At 39.1% G+C, this 21,242-nt stretch overlaps 1 protein-coding gene across 2 annotated transcripts in view; it reads right to left on the bottom strand.

The window, feature by feature from the left end:
* Positions 1-21,116, bottom strand: part of nucks1a (nuclear casein kinase and cyclin-dependent kinase substrate 1a) — a 43,497-nt gene extending 22,381 nt beyond the window's left edge. Inside the window, exons 1-5 of one of the 2 annotated variants that reach the window (XM_072563767.1) lie at positions 20,717-21,116; positions 18,304-18,347; positions 10,565-10,670; positions 9,987-10,069; positions 8,362-8,505 (exon numbers count right to left, since the gene is read on the bottom strand). In XM_072563767.1, coding sequence (XP_072419868.1) covers positions 8,362-8,505; positions 9,987-10,069; positions 10,565-10,670; positions 18,304-18,347; positions 20,717-20,733 — 394 coding nt within the window. In that variant the 5' untranslated portion in view covers positions 20,734-21,116. Of the gene's footprint in view, positions 1-8,361; positions 8,506-9,986; positions 10,070-10,564; positions 10,671-18,280; positions 18,348-20,716 lie in introns of those variants that run through there. The other variant, XM_072563768.1, reaches the window with a different exon arrangement.
* Between the last annotated feature and the right edge of the window lie 126 nt (positions 21,117-21,242).

The raw sequence follows: 21,242 nt of genomic DNA, 5'->3' as shown, positions 1-21,242 counted from the left end.
CAACTGGCTTCTTAGCCTTAGATCAGTAGTGGGGAAAATATTAGAATCCATTATAAAATGTGAAAATTGAGAACTGGATAATAATGATCTGATCAGACAGTCAGCCTGAATGAGAAACTGAATGTGACAAACATTTTGGAAAACGTTTGAGCATGTCATGAATAGAATAGATGAAGGGCAATCGACATTCAGTTTCAGAAAGCATTTGATAAGGTGCCGAGGATAACTTAAAGCACATGGGATAGGAGGTAATGTACCATCAAATTGGCTAACAGGCAAAATATCATAGGAATAAACAGGTTCATCTCACATTGGCAATCTGAATGGTGGGCTATTGCTAGGGTCGGCACTTAGGCCGCAGATGCTCACAATATATATCAATGATTTAGGTTGTGGGATTAGTAGGGCTTTTGTGGGACTTCTGAGTCAGAAAGCCCATGTTCAAGTCCCATCTCGTCCAGAAATGTCAACCTTTCTCTCTGAATAGGTTGATTAAAAATGTTGGGATCTGTAGGGCTCTTGTGGTGCAGTGGTAGTGCTCCTGGCACTTCTGGCACAGGAGGCCCAGGTTCAAGTCCTGCCTACGCCATAGGCGGGTAATAACATCATAACTCCACATCTACCATGGCTAATCAATCTCGCCTATACATCTCTGAACATTACGGATAATTTCAGCATGGCCAATCCAGTCAGCCTGCACACTTTTGGACTGTGAAAGGAATCCAATACACGTGGAGGAAACCTATGCAGACGGTGGGTAGGATGTGCAAACTCCACACAGAAAGACACCCAAGGCTGGAATCAAAGCCAGGTCCCTGGCTAATCACTGAGCCACTGTGCTGCACCAAAATAGAGATTTAAAAAAAAACTCAAGGGGTCACGGAAGTTTTAGTATTCTCTACCCCAGAGAGCTGTGAAAGCTCAGTCTTGAGTATAGAGGAACCTCGATTATCCAGCAATCACTTATCTGAATTTCCGATTATCCGGCAAGATGGCAAATCCCGATGCTTGGCTAAACTGTGTTATCCGGCAATCAATTAACCAAGCAAAATATTCACCGTCCACGTCCTTCAGATAATCGAGGTTCCTCTGTTTATTTAAAAGTGGAAATTGAAACTTTTTTGATTACCAATGGTGTAAGGAATTATGGGGATAAGTGTGGATAAAGGACATCGAATTATTTGATCAGCCACGATCATATTAAATAGCAGAGCAGGCTTGAAAGGTTTAATGGCCTATTCCTACATCAAAGGGTGCAGGCATGTTGAGGAAGGGTAGTTTAATGTTTAACGAAGTCACAAAGGATGTCATCTGTAACCCAAATAAAAATTTCAGTATTGCTTTGGCAAATGCAGAAGCCATTTGAGGGATTAAGCAAAATATCTAGGAAATTTGGATATCAATTTCAGAGATGACAACATATTTGAGGACTGTGGGTAGGATAATGAGGGCAGAAATCAGATGCTGGTTTGCAAGGATGAAGATTTTCAATATTTTGTGGCAGGGATGATGGCAGGAGATTTAAAAAGAACTGATACACACAAAGACAGAAAGCCTTTAATACAGGCAAATGCGAGGTGGTGAAGGTGGGTCTCACAGACAGGGCAAGAAAGGAAAGAATCTATAGAATGATGAAAATTTAATTCTAAGCTGGAGAACTCTCACATCACCAACTCCAAATCACATTAGAAACATTTCAGCTACTAAGTTTGCATGCAAGTAGCATCTTAGGGGTCAGAAGACAACTGTCTGTGTACTGCTTGCTCAATTAATGGGATCCCACAAATACTTGATGTTACTATGCTTTACTATTTAGGCTTAATAAATATCACCACCATTACTGGTTCAAATCCGTATAACAGCATGCACATATTTTATTAACAATTTGGCTAAAGGGCAAGGTACATGACACAGGAAGGCAACTGATTTGCAAACTGGAAATAATAAAATTGTCAAAACTCTGAAGTATCTATGGGCAAAGCACTTTTAATAGTAAGGCCATACAGGTACAGTACCTCAAATCCAGCAACCTCAGAGCAGAGGCCATTTCGGATTCTGAATGTTGAGAGATTTTGGGTCAAGTGGATCAGGTCAAACCAATTCAGGTGGGATCAAGGGTCACTACGAGGATGAGACAGAGCAGCACGTGAAACCAATAACTAGTCTGGAGCCACGCCACGCCAATGCAGTGCCTAGCTGTATTGTTCAGGTAAATTATTCTTTAAACTACTTTATTGAATCAAAATTGATGGACAAAATGCCCAGTTTTCGGACAACTCCGGTTTTTTGGACAGCCAACTTTGAGACACTGTACCTGTATTTAAAACATCCACGTGGAGGGCATTTGTACTGTTTCATTTTCTTTCCTCGCCAATAAGCTAATAATTTCCGGTCTCCATCCTCTAAAATCATCCAATCAGAAAGTATGGTACCATCAGTGATTGCTTCTTCCCAAGATAATGTACAGGGAATCTCTCTGGTCCTTGATGCTAAGCAGGAAGAATCTAAACTTAAAAAATAATGGTGCACATCATCAAATGGATAAATATGCCCAACAAATCGAGCATTTAACAACCCCTCCCCAACATTATGTCTGGAAGTGTACTTTATAACTCCTACTTCCTTACTTGCAAGGTGATAAAATATCAACACGCTATGGAACCAGGGAATACATAAAGTCGCTTTGGAGACACCTAAATAATCTTGCCATCATGGGAAGAGAAACCTAATCAGGAAGAGAAACCTAATCTGGGGTAGAAAGAATAGCAGGTTGAATTGTTGTTAGCAACTAAGCAGAAATGTTTGTAAAAGTTGTCTATTCAAAAAGAGGAGAACAGGATTGCGGGACTTTGAGATTTAAAGAAATTAGTTGCTAAGATGGGCTCTGCTGGACGACAGGTTTGGTATACAGTAGAGGAGAACAATTTTCAAAAGATATCAGAAGACGTTTCCTGGAATGGCAGAGAGATTAAAAAAAGTGTGTCTGCTGGAAAGCTGGGACCAACCATTGCTACATCTGGCATTTGTAAAAGATTCCATACAGCATATTCTGAGTTAGTTAGCTAATGCAAAAATATATGAGAAAGGGAGGACTACAGATGCTGGAGCTCCAAATCAAAAAGCGTGGCACTGGAAAAACACAACAGATCAGGCAGCATTCGAGAAGCAGGAGAATTGATGTTTCGGGCATAAGCCCTTCATCGGTAATACGGAAGTATCTTTTCTGTATTTGGCATATTAGTTTTCCGTTAATGTTTGTTGAGTTTTTATTTTAGCTTGATTAAAGTGAAAATCTTAAAAAGTGAAAGCTTGACCTGTGATTTATTTCATCAGTTGGTAGGAAATGCAATTTTCTTAAAAATAAATTTTGCTCTGCTGTGGAATCGCAAGAGGATGTTTCTGTACAGCTCTTGGCTCCTGTTTTATACAGCAGTAGAAATGCAGGAATGGGTCACCAGTTCTTTCTCGGGCAGAGTTGACTACAAAGGTCAGTAGCCAAGCTTTTTTCTCCACGTAAACTATGACTAAAAACAACAGTTCAAGGTTGTTTTCCTTAACACAGAAGAGACAGTGATTTTATTACATATAAAAAATAATAAGCAGCCCACTTATGAAAGACTTGCTTCCTAAAGCAGAAGTGTCAATTACCAGGGGACTGGTAGGAGTCGTCGAGGGGACACAATGAGGAACCTTTTTATGCAGAGCGTGGCGAGTGTCTGGAACTTGCTACCTGATTTGGTGTTGGAGGCAAAAGCCCTAAGCTAGTTTTAAAAAGATAACCTGAAGTGTTATAGTCTGAAGGTGTGATTATCCCCAAGACCAGCAGACATGATTGGCTGAGTGGCCTCTTTCAGGCTACAACTCTATCTACAGATAGTACTCAGCTACTATTCAATTTAACTAATATATGAATAAAATCACCTGTACACAACTGACATCTGTCGAGTGTATCTCGGTGAGGAAATTAATTTAGCAATACAAAATTGGAGGAAAGAAGCACAACAATAAGTTAGGAAGTTCATGTCTAATTCCCAGTGTGTGCTGAATTAGCTTGTCAAGTGGAACCAAGGCCTGGGAAGAGCAAAAATATCAGATTTGCACCCAATCACCAATTAGTAACCTCCACTGAAAATATGCAGCTGAACATTGTTCAAAGGTCAGGATCAAAGGCTTGAATGAGCAGAGTTGTAACCTGGTTAGAATGTCAACACTGTTCAGAAGGTGAGGGATGTAAAGGAAAGGAATGCAAAATGGGAACAGATGGAAGAGAAATAAAAGTATATCAAGTGTAAATAATCTACACTTCATAAAATAAATACTGCCATTTCTAAAGATAACAATGTTCACTTTGTGTCCATAATAAAAAAGATTTTTCTTCATTACTTACTTTGTAAATGAGCAAGTCCTTTCTAGCTCGTCTGTCCAAAGAACAGCAGTAGCAACCCCTCTGCCCCCCACTTATGGTTATCTCCATATAACCCAGAAATCACACTGTAACCGTGGCTACAGTGTATCAGGAATTGAATGATGTTAGTCCTAATTTCTAAATCGCTAAAGTGCACCCGACAATCTTAAAAATTTAATGTGAAGTAACATTTCAGCTTTACCTGTTCCACAAACTAGACCATCACGCAAATCCCCACAAGTCATTTTGTTTCCTCTTTTGAAAGCTGAAAATTCATATTATTTTCTATTCTTTCCTCATAACAGTTTCCTTTTGCCAATAATCTATCAGACGGTTCTTCCTTACACTGACACCAAGGCGGTCTCCTCTACATTGGGGAGACTGGATGCCTCCTAGCAGAGCGCTTTAGGGAACATCTCTGGGACACCCACACCAATTAACTACACCACCCTGTGGCCCAACATTTCAACTCCCTCTCCCACTCAGCCGAGGACATGGAGGTCCTGGGCCTCCTTCACCGCTGCTCCCTTACCATTCGACGCCTGGAGGAAGAACACCTCATCTTCCGTCTCGGAACACTTCAGCCCCAGGGCATCAATGTGGACTTCACCAGTTTCCTCATTTCCCCTTCCCCCCACCTCACCCCAACTCCAAACTTCCAGTTCAGCACTGTCCCCATGACTTGTCCTACCTGCCTATCTTCCTTTCCACCTATCCACTCCACCCTCCTCCCTGACCTATCACCTCCATCCCCACCCCCACCCCCATTCACCTATTGTACTCTATGCTACTTTCTCCCCAACTCCACCCTCCTCTCATTTATCTCTCCACCCTGCAGGCACTCTGCCTCTATTCCTGAGAAGGGCTTTTGCCTGAAATGTTGATTTTCCTGCTCCTCGGATGCTGCCTGAACTGCTGTGCTTTGCCAGCACCACTCTAATCTAGAATCTGGTTTCCAGCATCTACAGCCCTTGTTTTTACCAGGGCCTGAACCATGAAGGAAATTTGACAATTCGCTAATTCACATTTGTAGCACTGTGAATCCTTAAAAAAATACTGCAGACCAAGAAAGTCAGGACCAACAAGTGATGAAACTTCCCAATCAGTGTTCACTCTAGTCTGTCGGATTTGGAATATTATCACAAAAGTCACATTAAATACCTCGGAATCAAGAGAACAGTGATCAAAGTGTCACACTCAGACCAGTCACAATAACTGTTGGCCAATGAGTAATTGGCATAATTAATAATTCAGTCACTAGCCAATTCAAATTAACCTAACAAAGATCATTGAAAAAAATTTAACAACTGGTTCTGTATTCAACACAGCAACGAGAGAACTTTCTGCACCTGATGCCAGATTTCATTTTGCCCGGGTGTCAAAAGAAACTTCCAAATGTTTGATAGAACATTTAATTTCATGCTTGTAAGTCACGCCAAAACTGCACGTGTAGATTCCTACAAATTAATGGCTATTTCTAGCCAATTGAAAATACTCAAAATTGAAGCTTTTAGGAAAAAAAAAGAACTAGCATATGCAAAAAGATGTTTAAAAATGGAATTAACACTAGGAACTAGTTACTGGATGATAAATACTACCCTGATGATGTCCCAGGTATCATTTTAAAAACAAATCATTTTATAGAAATGAAGAAACAATTAAAACTCAAATCACATGAAGCAGGTCCTCTGATATGTGGAGAAAGCAGAAAATAATACTGCTGCTTCCTTGCACTGATAATGCTCACATGGAGTCAATCAAAAAATATGTTTCCACAGTTTTTAAACCAATTTTATTATTACTGCTTAAAAGAGTGAAAATTAACCTTAACAAATGGAACGTATTCTAGAATATGAATGCACTTCTGGAAGATTCCAGATTTGATCTTTTATTTACAGTGACTTAATCAATTTCAACCAATAGCAGCGCCTGTTTTGGGTGCCATGGGCTTGGAAGATGGCAGGGAGGGGGGAAATAAAATGAAATCAAAGTGAAACTCTGTTTGAGTCACTAATCATTAACCATTACTAGAGATTGCACACACGTAATAAGGACTGTTGGCTGATGCTGTCATCAGCCAGTGTGCTCAAAGATCAGCCTGAAATACTTATCTAAGCAAATGATTTCTCAGCTAACATATTGGTACCAGTGGACTGTACCCAGCACAAGACACCAACTGTAGAGCGGGAGGGCAAAGAAAGATAAAACATTGAGGGGCAGTGGGATAACATTGGGAGGAAGAGAGAACACTAAAATTGGAAGATACATACCTGGGACACATCTATAGGTAAGTACTTACCATTCGGGAGTACTTACTATAATTACCTTCTTTAAAATAGAAGTTGTTTGGAGACTGGAGTTATCCTTTAAGCAGCAATTCCAGGAACCCAGAAAGAAGAAAAAAATGCCGCATTGCCAAAAATTATTATACACACAAAGGTTGAGTATAAATGATTTTTGTCACTTGACTAATTTCTTTTGAAAATATTATTACAATTACTCTTGGGCACCCATCCTAAAAGTCACCCACAGGGCCTGCTTCTAATCAACACCTTTAGAGAATTGATTATATTCCCACCCAAAAGTTTTAAAATAGCCTGAATGTAAAACAAGACCAATGATGCAATTTGCAAAGCTTGCGCACAAGTCAATGAACAGCAAGCTGAAATGAGTATCTGGGATATGCACCCAATTACAGCTAACTGTTCCTCTGCATGTCTTAACTGTAATGCAATTACTGTGAACTACTGGTTATAAGATAGGTAGCTAACCATAGTGACAAACTGTGTGCACAATTCCACAACACACACAGGACGCCTGCTCAACAATGGCACTTAAAATTCCATTTGTGAGTCAGCAAAAAAAAAAGTTACAAGTTGTTCTCAAATAACCCTGCCAGTTGAAAGAAGCACTAACAAAGACAGTAGGAGCTCCACTCTAATTGTTGCAGGTTTATAGCCAAAACAAGAGAAAAATTATTGGACAGCATAGCAAATCAGAGGCAGTAAACATTTTTCTTTAGAAAATATTTCTATTTGATAAGCCTTACGGCAGCTTAAATTCAGATCACCTTATGACAACTTATATTGTGGATCTCTTCACCATACTTCCAAACCACCATCCCCCAATCCCAAACAACAACCCAATAAACTCCAGATTTATGTTGTGGTGTCAGAGATCATGAGGTTCCAGATGTGGGAGCACAGAGACAGAAATTAACGTATCCTGTTCCTAATGTTTGTCCAGTGACACCTGGATGAATATGGATCAGGACAAAGGTAATGTTAAAATTTTGCTATGGTGATCAGTGCAGGCTTTTCACTCCCGCATACAGAAGGGGTAACAGGCAAAATGTGAAAAGTTAAGAACACAAAATTAAAATCAGTGAAACTGTTCTGATACAAAAAAGTTTTAAAACTGATCTCGAATTTCAGAATTAAACATGCAGCATCATTGAACCTTTAAGATCATGCAGTTCTCATCCCTTAATTTGCAGACAGGAATAAATAAGAAATCAGGGAGGGCTTCTGCTTGATGTCTATACAGAAAGTACCTACTAGAAAGGTCATACCAGATAAGGACAGGATTTATAACAAACAAATTTGAGTCAAGCTTTCACCAAGAAAACTTGCTCTTAAATACAAAGTTGTATTTTTATATAATAGGCTGTTTGTAAAATATAAATAAATTTGAACTATAAATCCAGACATCTTGAAAAGTGTCCTTTCACCAAACCTCTGTGCACAGTTTCTGAGTTCAATCTGCACTTCACAAGAATCACAACTAATGGCATTCTACAATAACCAACCTGTAGCCTTTGTCCCATATTTTGAGAAGTCCTTTCTGTTTGTAGCATTAGTTGCTCTTTTCAGGGGAGCTCTCAGACACCACTACCAACTTCAATCTCTTTATCATTACCTATTTTCTTCCTAACTTTAACATGAGATGCAACTTACCTTCAGCTGCTTTCCTAGGTTTTTTGGGAATCCTTTTCTCTTTCTTCTCTGCTTTAGTCTTTTTTCCTTTTTTACCCTTTTTCTTTGAAGCTTCATAATCACTGTCACCATGGTCGAAATCTTCCTCACTACCCATGTCCTCATCTGAAATTAAATTATACAACATTCTCATGAAATGTAAACTGGATTGCTAATGACTTCATAATGTGTACCTACAAATGTATTATGCCAGACTGGCAGAAAACACTACATCAAGTAACGCCTGTATAGAAACTGAGGCAATGCCTAAGCGGGTGCAGTACAGGAAGATACAAGGAACAGCAAATATTTAGATAACTCAATCTGAATTGCAGCAACGGATCCAAATACATAAGACTGGAACAATTTACTGATGTCAAATTGCAGTGGCAGAAATTAATTACCTTAAACTAATTCTAAATTAGAACATATCTGGCCAGTTGACCTGCATCTGTGTGATAACCGAAATTATATCTTCTTTTGAAGACTAGAAAGTGAAATACTACTCCCCAATGATGGCAACATTTCAACAGACCGTTTCTCAAACCTATGTCCTGTGCTGCCAACAGGAACAAATCAAGAAGAGAAAGTAGATCCCTGCTTCTATTTACTGAGCATTACGTGATTGAAAGATACACCACTACTACTAGTCAGTTCAAAATCAGGTTATTTTACTCAGGCACTGTACAAATTACAAGACCACCTTGCTCAAGGTTTGAAAATGGTTTGAGAAACGCAAAACAATATACGTATAAGTATCCACAAACATAATCAATCATTCCCAACGACAAAAACTTAGATGTCCATTTACTTGTAAAAAGAAAAGCAATGAAATTGTATGAGAAAAAAAAAGTTAAACCATTAACATGGAAACATGGCCTGAAATGTTCCATTTCTTGACTCTAAAATTTAAATTCACTTCCACGAGTTGTCATGGATCTTAAAGTAAAAAGATTGCAGCGAATTGTTGTTAAGATTTACTGCGCTCGAATTTTATATAAAAAAAAGAGAAGCATGAATGCACACTTCATGTAAATGCAAGAAAGGAGACACTCAGCATAAAAACATACCATTTCATTTTGGTACAAAATATTTTGGAAATGTTATGTTCTCAAGATTTCACCCAAATCTGTGTTTCCCCATTGCTAAACCTCTACATACTGGAAATTACTATCCTCTAATTTGGTTTGTTTGATGTCAGGTGGTTGACAATGGAAGGATTTTTTCAACAACTTCTAATGCCAGACGAAAACATCACACCTTGTTTAAGCTATTGTCAACTTCCCTGTTTTTTTAAAATTAATTTTTCTTCAAAGTTTCTTCAGCATATTATAAGTCAACAGCTAAGGATGACAGAATACCTTCATGGTGGGAAAAAAAAATGTTGTTCTGTTATTTGAACAGGAGTGTTCCACAAGGCAAAGACTTTATTCTACAAAGTCGCATCATTAGCTGATCAAACTTTGAATAATATGTAGGCATGTTCGCTTCCAGGAATAATCAAAACCTGGAATCGCAGAGCTAGGAGACATACAACTACACTTACATTAGGTTGCTTCCTTCGGTCTGACTTTTAACCTGTACCATACAGTTTAATGTAAACCCACCAGGTGAATGGGATGCCTCCTTCTTGGACAGGGCAATGGCAGCCTTCAGGTCCTTCTCATACAGCTTATCGTCTGATTCCTCACTGCCAAATAAATAAAATATTTATTACGAGATTTGTATAGAGATTTCATTGATAATTATGAATAGCTTCAATTTCTGCCTTCAACTGATATTGACTTGTTGTGTCAACAAATCTTTAATACACCCATGAAAGGTTCCATGCTGCACATAAAATTTATACTGGTTAATGACATCCACATATTCAATTTACAGTTTCATTTTTGGCCATTAAAAAGGTCAAGGGTGGAGAGGCTATGTATTCAGCCAAGATCTGGCCTGCTGGAGACAAATATAGACTTGTGCCTCAGAGCAGAATCAACATGTTTACCAACAGCACTGCTGTCCCATAGCAAGAAATCACGAACTATGGTTTAGTACTTCCTACCTCTGAAACAAAATTGAAGCCAATATTCTATATCAAGCCATGCACCCACACAAATCAATCCCTTAGAAATGTAACAAAGTGCAAAAGATTACATGAAAACACAGACACTAAAGGAGTTCTCACAAATATTACCTTTCATCTCGTGCATTTTTTGCAGGCTTTCGTTTATTTTTGCCTTCTCTGGGAGATGCTCGCGCTCTCTTAGCAGGAGGGGGTGAATCTCTTCCATATGCTTCATCTGCAAATAGAGATTTTGATTAATTTTCTACTTTTTCAACTCTCTACATCTATGATGACAAACAGGGTGACTCAATTTGCCAAACTGGAGACAAAATTCCTATTAGTCAAGAATATGAGAGAACATTCCAACAGAGCTTCAAATCAAATTATTTGCTGTCCAAAACATTTATGACCTTGCCACAGACCTCGTAAGGATTGTATATTACACATATATAAAAGTGTAGCCTTTTATGAATTTGCACAAGTTGTGAGAACAAACTATCAAAACACTGCATGTCACATAATTTGTTTCCTTTATCATAGTTATTTGCTGCATTGACAAGATCCTGGTTTTTAAATTTCAAATAGCTAATGGAGCATGGAGGCAAAAATTGTTATACATCAATGTTAGTCTTACAGGAATTGCTGGTTACATGGAATTCAAGAAAACACCTGAATTACCAGATAAATAAAAAAGGTGAATAAGAGCAAGAAGATATGAAGCAAAAATAATTTAAAGAAGGAGAGAAGTCAGTGAGATAGTAAATGGAATAAAGTTGCTAGAAAAATCAAAACTGGGTTCAATCAAAACATAATTAGTTTATAGTAATCCATCATGTGAACAAATCAAATTACCATGAAAAGAACCCAAAATCACTCCAAGGATTGTTTAATTTTTATGAATCTGTTGCTATTTAATAAAATGACTTACAATTACAGCAAGGATTAATAATTAGGTTCGTCTGGATGCCAGTGATATCTTGATCACTTTCGAAAAATTCTTTCCTTGATAGACACCAAATCCCACTAGGGTATAATTTCAGTGTGTAAAACCCCTTGTAAACTCACCAAGTATCTAAATGATGACATCCTGCCCTTACATGACCCACACACATACACAGACACACACCAAAGGTAATAGGCTACCAATGAAAATCAAGAATCTAGGGCAATATTACCCTCCTTATTCATGGACTAGCAGTGAACAACTCTCTCTTTCAGCACAACTTGGTAGAGATCAACTTAACTCAGCAAAATTCAAATTGAGAATCTGACAAATGAGTAATGCACCCACCTGAATTTTTGCAGTGGGCATAATTGCAATCACCTTTATGGAGCAAGTCAAACAACAACTTTAAGTGTAAACAGAAAATGCCAATTATACTCAGTAGGTCAGTCAGCATACATACAGAAAACAGAATTAACATTTCAGGTCGATGAACCTTCAAAGTTAATTCTGATGAGGGGTGCTGACTTTAACTGCTAACTATTTCTCTCCATAGACGTGGTCTGCCCAGAATATTTTTGACATATTTTACTTTGCTTGCCAGTTTCCAGCACTGGTTGTATTTTCTTTCTGATGGTGTTATAGTAATTTCTTGTGTTTGCATGCACACAGTAAAAACTCCAGAAGCTGTCCAATTTTTTTCTGCTCCTTCACAAGCTTTGTAGATGCGGAATTAAAGCACACGTAGGGTGGAAAGATATTGAGCATATCCACTATGCTTGCAACAGGTTAGGGCAGGTACAAATGGCATTTTGTAATTGCATTTCTTAATTACCAACCAACTTCAGAAGATGAAAATGAAGTTTTTACAAGAGGGCAATCTCCTTGTTTCAGAATCTAGTTACTGAGAGATTTTATATAAAGATTTTAAATAAACTTTTCTGTCTCCCCGTTTCTCATTTATTTTTCATATTGGTGACATAAATTTTGGTTAGCCTTAAAACCTTCTGGTTTTGACTCTGCGTATCTCAGGTGCAGATTTTTACCCTGTTCTTGCTCTCTGCCAGGAGAAGTTTGTGTAGAGTTTACTGCTCTGGAAAGAATTTCTAAAAATTTTAAGTTATCACTCAAAAGCCACAAAAAAGACTGTGGGCAGCTGCAAGGGTAACGAACAATGATTCTGTGCCATTGACTGCAATATCTAGACCCCTTATGTACCACTGTACTGAGCCTCTGGTGCAGCTTACAATTAAAAATTGGAATGAAATACAAGATAACAAACTATTTCAGATATGACAACCCATCCAAGACCTAAAAAGGGTACTCTTGGAATCAGTCTTGACGCACACCATTTAGTATCATATGAAAAAAAAACTTACCACAAGAAATTTGGTTGCATTGCACCAATGAAGCTGGATAATAACAAAGTAGATCAAAATAAACAGACATCTTATCTGAACAGAAATTTTCAAACAGAAGTCACAACTCAAAACAACCACGCCGATCAATCCTACATTTCATATAAATAAATAACTTGCAACTCAGCTAGTAAAATAATAAATTGAACAAATGGGTTTGTTTAGACCATTACCAATCCTGTTGTGCCAATGTCATTTTGAAAACAGATTTACCATTAATCTTCATTCTACTTAGCCTGATTGCACTTTATCGAAATCCAGTAAACTTGGATAACTATAATGCAGGGACTGCTCAACAAACACACGCTTGGAACAATCATGATCACAATAGGCTGAAAAGACCTTAAAATCAGTTGAGTGTCATAGGATTATCACTCGCTGTAAAGATTGTAGTCACTGAATACAAATGATCTATAGTACTACTTGCATTACCATTAGATATTTACATATTAAAGCTGTTCAGTCTTGAGAGCATTAGTGTCTGATGTCTAAATGTTTTGTTTTAAAGTCTAATGCTTCAGCACAGTAGTAAAGGAGTTCTACATTGTCACACTATTTTTTGAGAAACCACCTAGCTGTTAAGTAAATAACAAGGCCCAGTTTCTGTTGAACCTCAACCGTAGTTTGTCTGTAGGCCTGTTTTCTTTCGCTCAAGCTCTCCTAATGCTTTTTGTGGATTTTAAAATAAATCACTTGTGGGATGTGAACGTCACTGGCTGGCCAGCATTTATTGTCCATCCCTAGTTACCCTTGAGAAGGCGGTGAGGAGCTGCCTTCTTAAACCACTGCAGTCCATGTGCTGTAGAAACCTCACAATGCCCTTTGAGGATTCCAGGATTTTAAGCCAGGGATACTGAAGGAATGGTAATTATTTTCAAGGCAGGATAGTGAGTGACTTGGAGGGTAACTTGCAGATGGGACGCTGTCCTTCATCTTCTAGGAGAAGCGGTCATGGGTTTGGAAAGTGCTTCTTGGAAGGTGAATTTCTGCAGTGCATCTTGGAGATAGTACATACTTCTGTTGCACAGTTTCAGATAGAGTGGATGCATGTAGATGTGTGCCAATCAAATGGGCTGCTTTGTCCTGGATGGTGTCAAACTTTGAGTGTATTTGGAGCTGCACTCATCCAAGCAATTATTCCATCACACTCCTGACTTGTACCTTTCATGTAATGGACAGGCTTGGGAGTCAGGAAGTGACAGCATTCAAGATCACTTTGCACCTGCAATTCAGCAACTCCTGGATCTGCTGGCCATTCTCATTGCACCAATCTTAAGTTTCCAGATAGAAAAACCTACAATCTCCTTACAGGTATGTTTGCAATGGTTTTAAAGGGCAGATTAGGCACTAGGACATTCTGCAGTTCCTCTTCATTCAGAAACACTAAGTTAATTACCAGGTACTGAATAATTCTGGTCTTTGCAGGGTCAACTCTATTGACACTGTCAAGCTAAAAAAGATAAACAAAGGTTTGTCTAATAGTCATCAGTTTTGGTCTTGACTTGGGTGATGCTGACATTGTTGAGATCCTTTGTTCAAACAATGACAGATAAGTAGGTGCTTCATTTCCAAGAATTAGACTGATTGCAGGAAAAAAAAGGGTAGCAGTTTTACTGGTGGTTAATAGATGGGCTGTTTGGTGATCGGAGAACAGAAAAATGTTCAGTTGTGTATAAGAGCACTTCTGGATATAGAAAGAAAAAAAAACTGATAATACAGATCACAGTAACTACAAAAAGTATGCCCCTATGGTCACTGCATCAAGTCTCCTCCCAATGGCTAAAGAGCTCCTTCTGAAATCATGTGGATTTGTCCATCAAGAGGCATAATGGACATTTTCACATTAAGACAATGCAAACAGCAAATGTAACCTCTACACATGGCCTTCTTCTAGACGCTATTCATAATCACTCCAAGTTGACAATCTCCTTAAATCTATCACCACTCTCCACCTGCTGCACGATGACATGCAAGCTATGATCCTCATAACACAACAACGAACTCATGGTCTATAAGGTTGAAACGCAGAATCACAGACTCTCTACAGTGTGGAAGCAGGCCATTCAGTCCATCAAATCCATACTGAACCTCCAAATAGCATCCCACACAGACTCATTCCCCTACCCTATCCCTGTAACCCTGCATTTCCCATGGCTAATCCAACTAGCCTGCACATCCTTGGGCCCTATAGGGCAATTTAGCATGCCCAATCCACCTAAACTAAACATCTCGAGTGGGAGGAATCTGGAGCACCAGAGGAAATCCACAGAGACATGGGGAGAATGTGCAATCGCCACACAGAGCCATGCTAAATTGCCCCATCGCGTCCAGAGATGTGTAGACAAGATGAAATAGTCCCCCAAAGGTGGAATCAAACCGGGGTTCCTGGCACTGTGAAGCAACAGTGCCAACCACTAAGTCACTATGCTGTCCATATGTGTCAGAGAGGTAGACAATTTACAGCAGACACCGCAAATCCTTTGAGAGATACCATCAGCAGTGCCTTCAATAAAATCCTGCAAATCCAGTGGCATGATAAATGCTCCAATATCAGTGGTCTTTCTCAGGTCAACACCCCTTGCACAGAGGTACTCATTATTGTCAAACAACTGCACTGGGCAGGCCACATGTTCTACGTTTCTGATAGAAGACTTCCAAAACAGTTCGGCACTTTGAGCTTCGTCACAGCAAACGGTTAACAAGAGGGCAGAGAAAAACCTTCAATGAAGCTGCCATCTTTCTTGAGCATATCCAATAGGCATAGGTGGAGGCAAACACAAATAGGAGTGTGCAAAAATCTAAGCACCCCATCCACTCATCTTTTCAAACAACAGTTGCTCCACCTATGACTAGGTGTACATTTCCAGCTTTTAATGTTTGTTACCTCAGGATCCATAACAAGACCGGAAAACAATCTTTAATCTCAAAAGGCTGCCGAGGAAATCAAAGCTCATACTACCCTTCAGGGAACAGCAGAAGAGTTCTTTGCATAGCATGACCAGCATCGAATGCTAAATGAACACTCAGAGCATTTATCTTTTAGAGGTTTGTTGTAAATTGCAACAGTGGTAATGCCCACTTCTTCAGACCTTCCAGAGGATACAACAGGCTTATATAAATGTCCAAATAAACTGATGCTTACATTAGATTACATGGGAATTGCACAATGCAGAATTTTAACCTACTCTTCCAGAAATTGTCAAGTTTGTGGTAAAAATGAACAGAAACTTCTTGCCTCACCACGAAAATTATGTATGCTTTGCTCAATTACTACAAAATCAACCTATCATTGCACAAATTTACATGCTTAAACCTTCAACTTGCAAAATGTAATTTTAAATTCTTCTTTTCAAAAATATCTGCAAAGATCCCAAAGTGGGCCATTTTTGACACTGACTGTCCAGCATAAATGTTATGAAAATACAAACCAGATAGTGTCAGATTTGACAGTGTATTTGTGCTTAATTTAATGGAAGGAGAGCAGCACAGGTGCCTCAGTGGTTAGCACAACTGTCTTACAGCGCCAGAGATCTAGGCTCAATTCCAGCTATGGGCAACTGCCTACATGGAGTGTGCATGTTCTTCCAGTGTCAGCAAGGGTTTTCTCTGGGTGCTCCGGTTTCCTCCCACAGTTCAAAGATGCACTGGTTTAGTGGATTGGTCATGTTAAATTGCCCTGTCATGTCCAGGGATTTGTAGGCTTGATGGATTAGCCATGGGAAATGCAGGGTTTCAAGAATAAGATGGGTCTGGGTAGATGGCTTGCTTTCACGCTGTAGGAGTTCCATGATACTAGGAAGAACACCAAACATTTGCCTGTTATTGGCCAGGGAGGCAAAGTAGAAAAAAAAGTGAAAGAAAAAATCTGCCCTGGAAAATACATAAATAGACATACAGTTCAAAACAGGCTTATCTTGTCCATGAGACCTATTCCTCCTAAACTGCTATCCACTCAACTTTCCCTCCAAGCCCTGTTACAGGATAGTCAGCTATTTTCTCTAAATTGCTGTCCCATTCACGTTCAAATCTACCATTCATCACCATTCTCCTCATAAACCCCACTTTTGGTAATAATTGCAAGCTTCCATTCCATCTTTAAAAACGCACGAAAGTTTTTGAAGGCGTTATTCATTCCCAAATTCATGTTTCCTGAAATGCTACATCAGAATCCCTCAAATCAGATTTCAAACTCTGCTAATTTGATCTTAAAGTTACAAAAGATATTTTATGTATGACTACAGTAGACAATTCCTCCAAACTTCTCAACTTTTCTGCAGCTAACTAATGACCACTTGATGCCCCTTCCTCATCCAGATGAAAAGGGCTGTCCTCACCCAATTCCATTGTTATCCCTTCAATTGTAGTCAGAGAACAATCTACAATGGCTTATCTTCTCACGCCTATACTATGCCTCTGGGATCTTCCAAGAATCTATTCTTGGCCCATGCCACTTTTCACATGCATGCTGACCCTTGACAGCATAATTTAAAACAGAATATCAGGTTCCACACATAAGGTGAAAACACTCATCACCACCTTTCTCTATTGTCTGATCTACCACCCCTTTTATTTTATTTCAAGAACTGGATTAGCAGAAATATACCAACTCAACATCAGAGAAACCAAAGCCACGATCTTTGGTCCCACTTCAAACCACATTTTATTACCACCAATTCCAGGCTTTGGCCATTTGATCCTGAAGACAAATCAGGTCACACGCAACCCTGATGTCATATTTAACCAAGAGGTGAGCATCTAACCACACAGTTGCTTCATACAGACTGCCTACTTCAACAAACTCAGCTTCTGCACATGCTCTTCTACTCACATCCATACCTTTATAACTGCAAGACTTGTCTATACTAACGCTATTTTATCCACCCTTCCTTTTTTCACCATCCTTAAACTCAAGTCCATTTAAAAAGCCTCTGCCCATTTACAGAACATCAAAAACGTACAATATAAGTTAGCCACATCAAGGAATCAGGATTTAAGAAAAAAAATTCACAAGACTGGCACCAAACCCTGTTCATCATCAACAGACTGATGATGTGTTATCTGAAAATGTTACCATTACTTCAAAATCCATCTGTGGCTGCATCCTTTCATTTTTCCCAAAGAATTCTAAGGTCTAATTCAGTCTTATGTATTTCTGTTTTATTTGTGGCATTACAAGTGACCATAGCTTCAGTGAAAGACCCAATTACCTACCCAAACCTCTCAGTCTCTGTCTCGCTCTGTCCTTCACCCAGACTCTCCAGACTTTTGGTCAATATTTCTTAATGTCAAAATTTGTTTGATAACGCTTCTGTGAAGCTCTTTGATATTAGCAAATTTTTAAAAAAGATGATAAATAAATAGAAGTAATTGTTTGAAGAGTCGATGCTATGGTTGCATGAAAACATACAATATAAATTGTGATCTCAAAAAGTTAGGGATGGCTTTTTTTTTATATAAGTCACAAGACAAGCTACTTAAAATTACCTGATGTCATGTATAGTACATACCATCAGAGTCTTCAAACTGGGAGTAGTCAATGACCTTCCTATTCCTGAGAAAAACAGAAAATAGTTAATTTTGCTTTATAAGTGTTCTTGTGAAGCCCCACGAGATGTCTTATTACTTTAAGAGTCTAGAAACAAACATATTTTAATAGTTAATATACGGACCCACACCAAAAGATTCATGCACAATCACACACCAGAATTCTGAAGAAACTGAGTGGGTGGGGCAGCATCAGTGGAGAGGGAAACACTTCTCTGAAAAGACATAATGGGCTCAAAACATTTGCTGTTGCTCTCTCCACAGATGTTGCCAAGCTTGTAGAGATTCTCCAGCACTGTGTTTGCTTCAGAATTCCAGCATCCACAACATTTTGTTTTTAAATCAAAACACTAAAGTTGTGATGAAGTAAAGTTTAAAGTTAAAATTTTGAAAGACTGATTGCTGCCTAAGTGGCACCATTTCAATGAAATCCAACAATAATGATACGATATTTACAAAAATCTAGTGCCCTCTCACTTTCTCCTGCATGAGAACAATGTGTCCCCTCCGAGGATTGGGGAGGAGTGGTGGTGGGAGGAATTAGTATCAGGATGAAGAGCAAGAGTAAACCAAGTCCAGATTAAGTCTCAAATCCTTTTGAAGTTTCTCTAGTCACCCACTGAATTCTAAAAGGTCTTGTTGTTAGCATTGTCCAAAAATAGGATCTATAACAAGTGCAAAAGAAAACCCTGGAAAATACTAGACGGCAATTCTGGTCTCCTTCCTATCGGAAAAATGTTATGAAACTTCAAAGGGTTTAGAAAAGATTTACAAGGATGTTGCCAGGGTTGGAGGATTTGAGCTGTAGGAAGAGGTTGAATAGGCTATGGAGAGGATGAGGGGTGACCTTATAGAGGTTCACAAAATAATGAGGAGCATAATTAAGATAAATAGACAAAGTCTCTTCCCTGGGGTGGGGGAGTCCAGAACTAGAGAGCATAGGCTTAGGGTGAGAGAGGAAAGATATAAAAGAGACCAAAGGAGCAACTTTTTTACCCAGAGGGTGTTACATATATGGAATGAGTTGCCAGAGGAAGTGGTGGAGGCTAGTACAATTGCAACATTTAAAAGGCATCTGGATGGGTATATGAATAGGCGGGGTTTGGAGGGATTATGGGCCAGGTGCTGGCAAGTGGGACTAGATTGAGTTGGGATATCTAGTTGCCAGGAACAAGTTGGACCGAAGAGTCTGTTTCTGTGCTATACATCTCTATGACAAACCTGAAAGACAGCCAGGTGATCACTTTCGAATGTTAACTCACCACAGACGTTGCCCGATCTATGGCCTAGTTCTAGTATTTTCTACAGTTAAATACCCAAAATGATTTTGAGCAAAAAGATTAAAATGATACTATCAGAATTTAATGAATACTCATGTTGAGGGGGAAAACAATATTTTACATTTGCATTCTAAACAGGTTTGAAACTGAATGGATCTAGGACTATGGCTGCACATCCTATCCTTTCTGCTCAAATACATCCTCTGCTCACTTCCAGTCACAGAACTCAAGCTGAAAGGGTCAGATTACTAGAGATACACATTTAATTGTCTTAAAACAAAGGTCTGCCATGATAGCTCCTCAGGTACCTTGTTAAGAGCAATGGATAATGTGATTATTTGAAAGACATAAGTTTCCTATTTACTTCACAAGGAATTCAGAACAACAGTCATTTGGAATGCAGTCACAGCATGAGCCCACTTGTTCCTCCAACTTCCCAGAAACCACATGTCTTTTACAGGACACAATTCAAAATGGAGACCCAGATGCTGACTTTGCTAAACCTTACATGGGATAAAACAAGAGTTTAAAAACAGGAATCGCACACGTGCCTTAAGAAGCACACACCGTAACGCATATGTAAATACATTTTGCATACACCAAGGTCTACACCACATTAGAGCAAAACATGGAGCCCCTCAAATTAAACTGAACGACTCAATTCACACGATAGATAAAAAAGCAATGATTTATATCGGATTTCAAGATTCAGCTGTTGTGCTACACAGAGCACAAACGGTATAGTATATTATAATAAGATAGGGGGGCGGGGTGCCAGAAGAGACGGGAAAGGAGGCCACTTTATGGTTTTAATCCAGGGATTAAAATGAACGCTATAAAAATATATCTAAAAAAGGTCAAGGGAAAGACAAGCGTGCACATTTTTAAACGGAGACTATTACAAAACACGGATAAAAATAAAGGGGGGGGGGGGGTAGAAAGAGGGAAAGGAGTCGAGAGCAAATAAACGAGTAGAGGGTCGCCCTTGAAGCGTGGACCCACTTTAAGAAATGAATTCCTGGGCGATTTCTTTGGAAAAAAAAGAGACAAATTCGCACTGAATTCCCCCATGAATTTAAATGCTGCACATACGAACCTGACAGGTCTCGACATCTCTTCGGCGGGAACCAGAGGGTTTTCGAAGAATAAAACCAGAGAATATATTTCTCTCCCGTTTTCTCTTCAGTCGTAAAAATAATACTTTCTTTTTAAAAAAAGAAAAAAATCAGCAGGCCTCAGGCTTCAGCGCACACGGGCGGGCGACCAATTACAAACCCCCTCCCCCCCTTTTCTTTTAATGTATTTATATATTTATTTTTTTTCAATTTAAAGAAAACGAGAATGAGTGGAAATAAAATTCCGATTTTTGTAAAAAAAAGAGCCCAGCGCCTGAACCGGTTGTTGTTATTAACTGTTGTTTGAAATAGATCTGTATTTAAAGACAGGGAGTAAATGTGACTGAATTCCCTCAGTAAATGGACAACTAGGAGATAAAAGAGCAAAATACTTCCAGGGCAACCTAACTCGCTGTGCGCCCCCTACCAGGCATAGTCCCGCCCCTTTACCTCATGCCCATTTGCCGGTGCGCCACCAACCGCGCCGCCGTTGGCCCGTTTGAAAAT

This window comes from Chiloscyllium punctatum, chromosome 45, assembly GCF_047496795.1.
Source record: "Chiloscyllium punctatum isolate Juve2018m chromosome 45, sChiPun1.3, whole genome shotgun sequence".
Classification (NCBI taxonomy): Eukaryota; Metazoa; Chordata; class Chondrichthyes; order Orectolobiformes; family Hemiscylliidae; genus Chiloscyllium; species Chiloscyllium punctatum.
The sequence above is the reverse complement of the archived record's forward strand: the minus strand, read 5'-3'. Positions and strand labels throughout refer to the sequence as shown.